Source organism: Pteropus vampyrus, unplaced genomic scaffold, assembly GCF_000151845.1.
Source record: "Pteropus vampyrus isolate Shadow unplaced genomic scaffold, Pvam_2.0 Scaffold95, whole genome shotgun sequence".
In the NCBI taxonomy this organism is placed as follows: Eukaryota; Metazoa; Chordata; class Mammalia; order Chiroptera; family Pteropodidae; genus Pteropus; species Pteropus vampyrus.
Genome location: NW_011888876.1, coordinates 2,329,391 through 2,331,396, shown reverse-complemented (window position 1 = coordinate 2,331,396; position 2,006 = coordinate 2,329,391). Strand labels below are relative to the sequence as shown.

Here is a 2,006-nt window from a genome sequence, read left to right as displayed (position 1 = left end):
TGCCCCCGGGCTGCACAATACGCTGCCTTCCTCTCTGCCTCCTTCAGCTCTGAGAGGGTGCTTGCTAGGTGGCCGGGCCGTCCTTTTCATCTTGCTCCCATTGGAGAGGCTTCGTCCGGATAGTCCATGGCTGCGGCAGAGGGAGGCGACGTCTGCCCCTGCTCTGGGGCTGAGATGGGCTGGTCCTCCGGCCGTGACGTGAGGTCCCGGGGGTCTTCGTCTTCCCCTTTTCTGTCACCTGGGGGAACACAGAGCTCAAGCTCCTGGGAGGCGGGGAGCAAGCGGTCTGCTCTCGACATGGGGCCTCTATTCAAAGACCTGTGTCAGGGTTTCCTTCATCCCTTTCCCCATTCCAGAAAGGGATACCCCGCTTCAGTAGAGGCTTCATCTCCATCAGCGTATCCACCGTGCTCTCCACCCATCCCATCCATTTCTGCCCAGAATCTAGAGCCACTCGGAAGAGGGGTAGATAAGGAAGCCCACTCAGACCTGCCGAGAAGTCTCAGAGGGCGGGACGGGAGCCAGGCCGTGTCTGCTACAGTTTTCTGTCTGAAGTTCATGGCTTCGTTCACCCCCTTCCACTTGCTGAGAAGCAGCTGGTGCATTTGTTTACGCCTAAACTTTCATAATCGTTTGTTGGTTTTGTTGGGAGAGGGAGAGTCTGACATCTGGCTTCACACTGTCATTTTTATCCAGAAGTTCTTAATTGATGCTTTTAAAAAATAATAATAATATTGAGGTGTCAATCATCATCATCATGTGTCTCTTGCCTCCTGGCTCTCTGGGGGCACCTGCGAGGAAGTGCTGTGTGATGATTAAAAACCCGGGTTTGGGGTCAGACACTGCGGGGTGTGATCCCCTGCTCCACCACTTGGTGCCCTGTAGATTCGAAGAGTTACTTGAACTCACCACTGCCCAGTCTTCTCATCTGTAAGACGGGGTACTGTGTGTACCTAGCTCATAGGGTTGTCTAGAGCATGTACATGTTGGTGCCCAACCGATGATGCTTACTCTTTGTACTGTGTCACCCCTAACCGTGATTTCTTGGTCATGGAAATCCCTTGGGGACTCGGAAATGGCTGTGACCTGGAGCAGACCTCGAAGTATTCCTGGGTCTGTGGCCATAACTGTCTTTAACAGCAATCCACTTTCCCAGTGACAGATATACACGTGCTCAGCCCCACCCCTATGCCCCGTACACCGTAGCGCTTCTGATCTTGTGAAAATCTTTGTTTTCAGACTGTCACTCAGAATTGAACCGGGAAGCAGCTCTCCGAGACTCGTCTCTTCCAAGGAAGACCTTGCAGGTATTGTAGCCACACCACATCGAGTGGGGGCAAAGCTGCTCATGGCCCAAACATGGCTGCCAGCCTTGGCCTTGACCGTGGAGCCCAAGGGTACAGTTCAGTTTGCAGGTTGGCCGACTGAGCTATCCCTGCTCCCAGCCCTCTCACACCAGCCTTCCAAGGCTCCTGATCACACGGGCCCCTGGAGGATACCTCTGGGCCGGGACTCCCGGGAAGAGCCTGGGGCCCAAAAGCCCCAAGAGAGGCAAGATCAGAACCCCGAGTCGGGAGCATGCAGGGTGGATAGAGAAAACCCCAGGGTCTTCTCATCAGGCCCACGGCCCAGGCCCGGTTGACACCCCTGGAGGGGTACGAGGGTGCCCGGGGTATTCGATGCCATCAGATGCCTTCCTGGGTCATCGGTTCTGTTCAGACATTTGGGACACACGCAGCGTCCCCTAGTGGTTAAGGGCCCAGGCTTTGAAGTCCCCCTGAGCTGTGCTGTTTCCTAGCTTTGTCACTTTACCTCTCTGATCTCGGTGGCCTCATCCACAAAGTGGAGGTGGTACTAGCACTCGCCTGCGGGGAGAGGTCCCCCTGCAGGGCGCTCTGCCACCTGGGCACGTCGTGCAAGCGCCTCGTCGTTATCACTGTGATGGTTTTCCTCAGCGTTCCAGCCAGCTCTGAGTGATGGGCCGATCTCTGCCGCTGCTCAGGGAG

The 2,006-nt window shown here is 55.8% G+C and overlaps 1 protein-coding gene across 1 annotated transcript in view; it reads left to right on the top strand.

Moving 5' to 3' along the window:
- The window catches only part of RALGPS1 (Ral GEF with PH domain and SH3 binding motif 1), a 262,710-nt gene that overhangs the window by 219,810 nt on the left and 40,894 nt on the right, over positions 1 to 2,006 (top strand). The window contains 1 exon segment of the mRNA XM_011364270.2: positions 1,240 to 1,307. Coding sequence (XP_011362572.2) covers positions 1,240 to 1,307 — 68 coding nt within the window.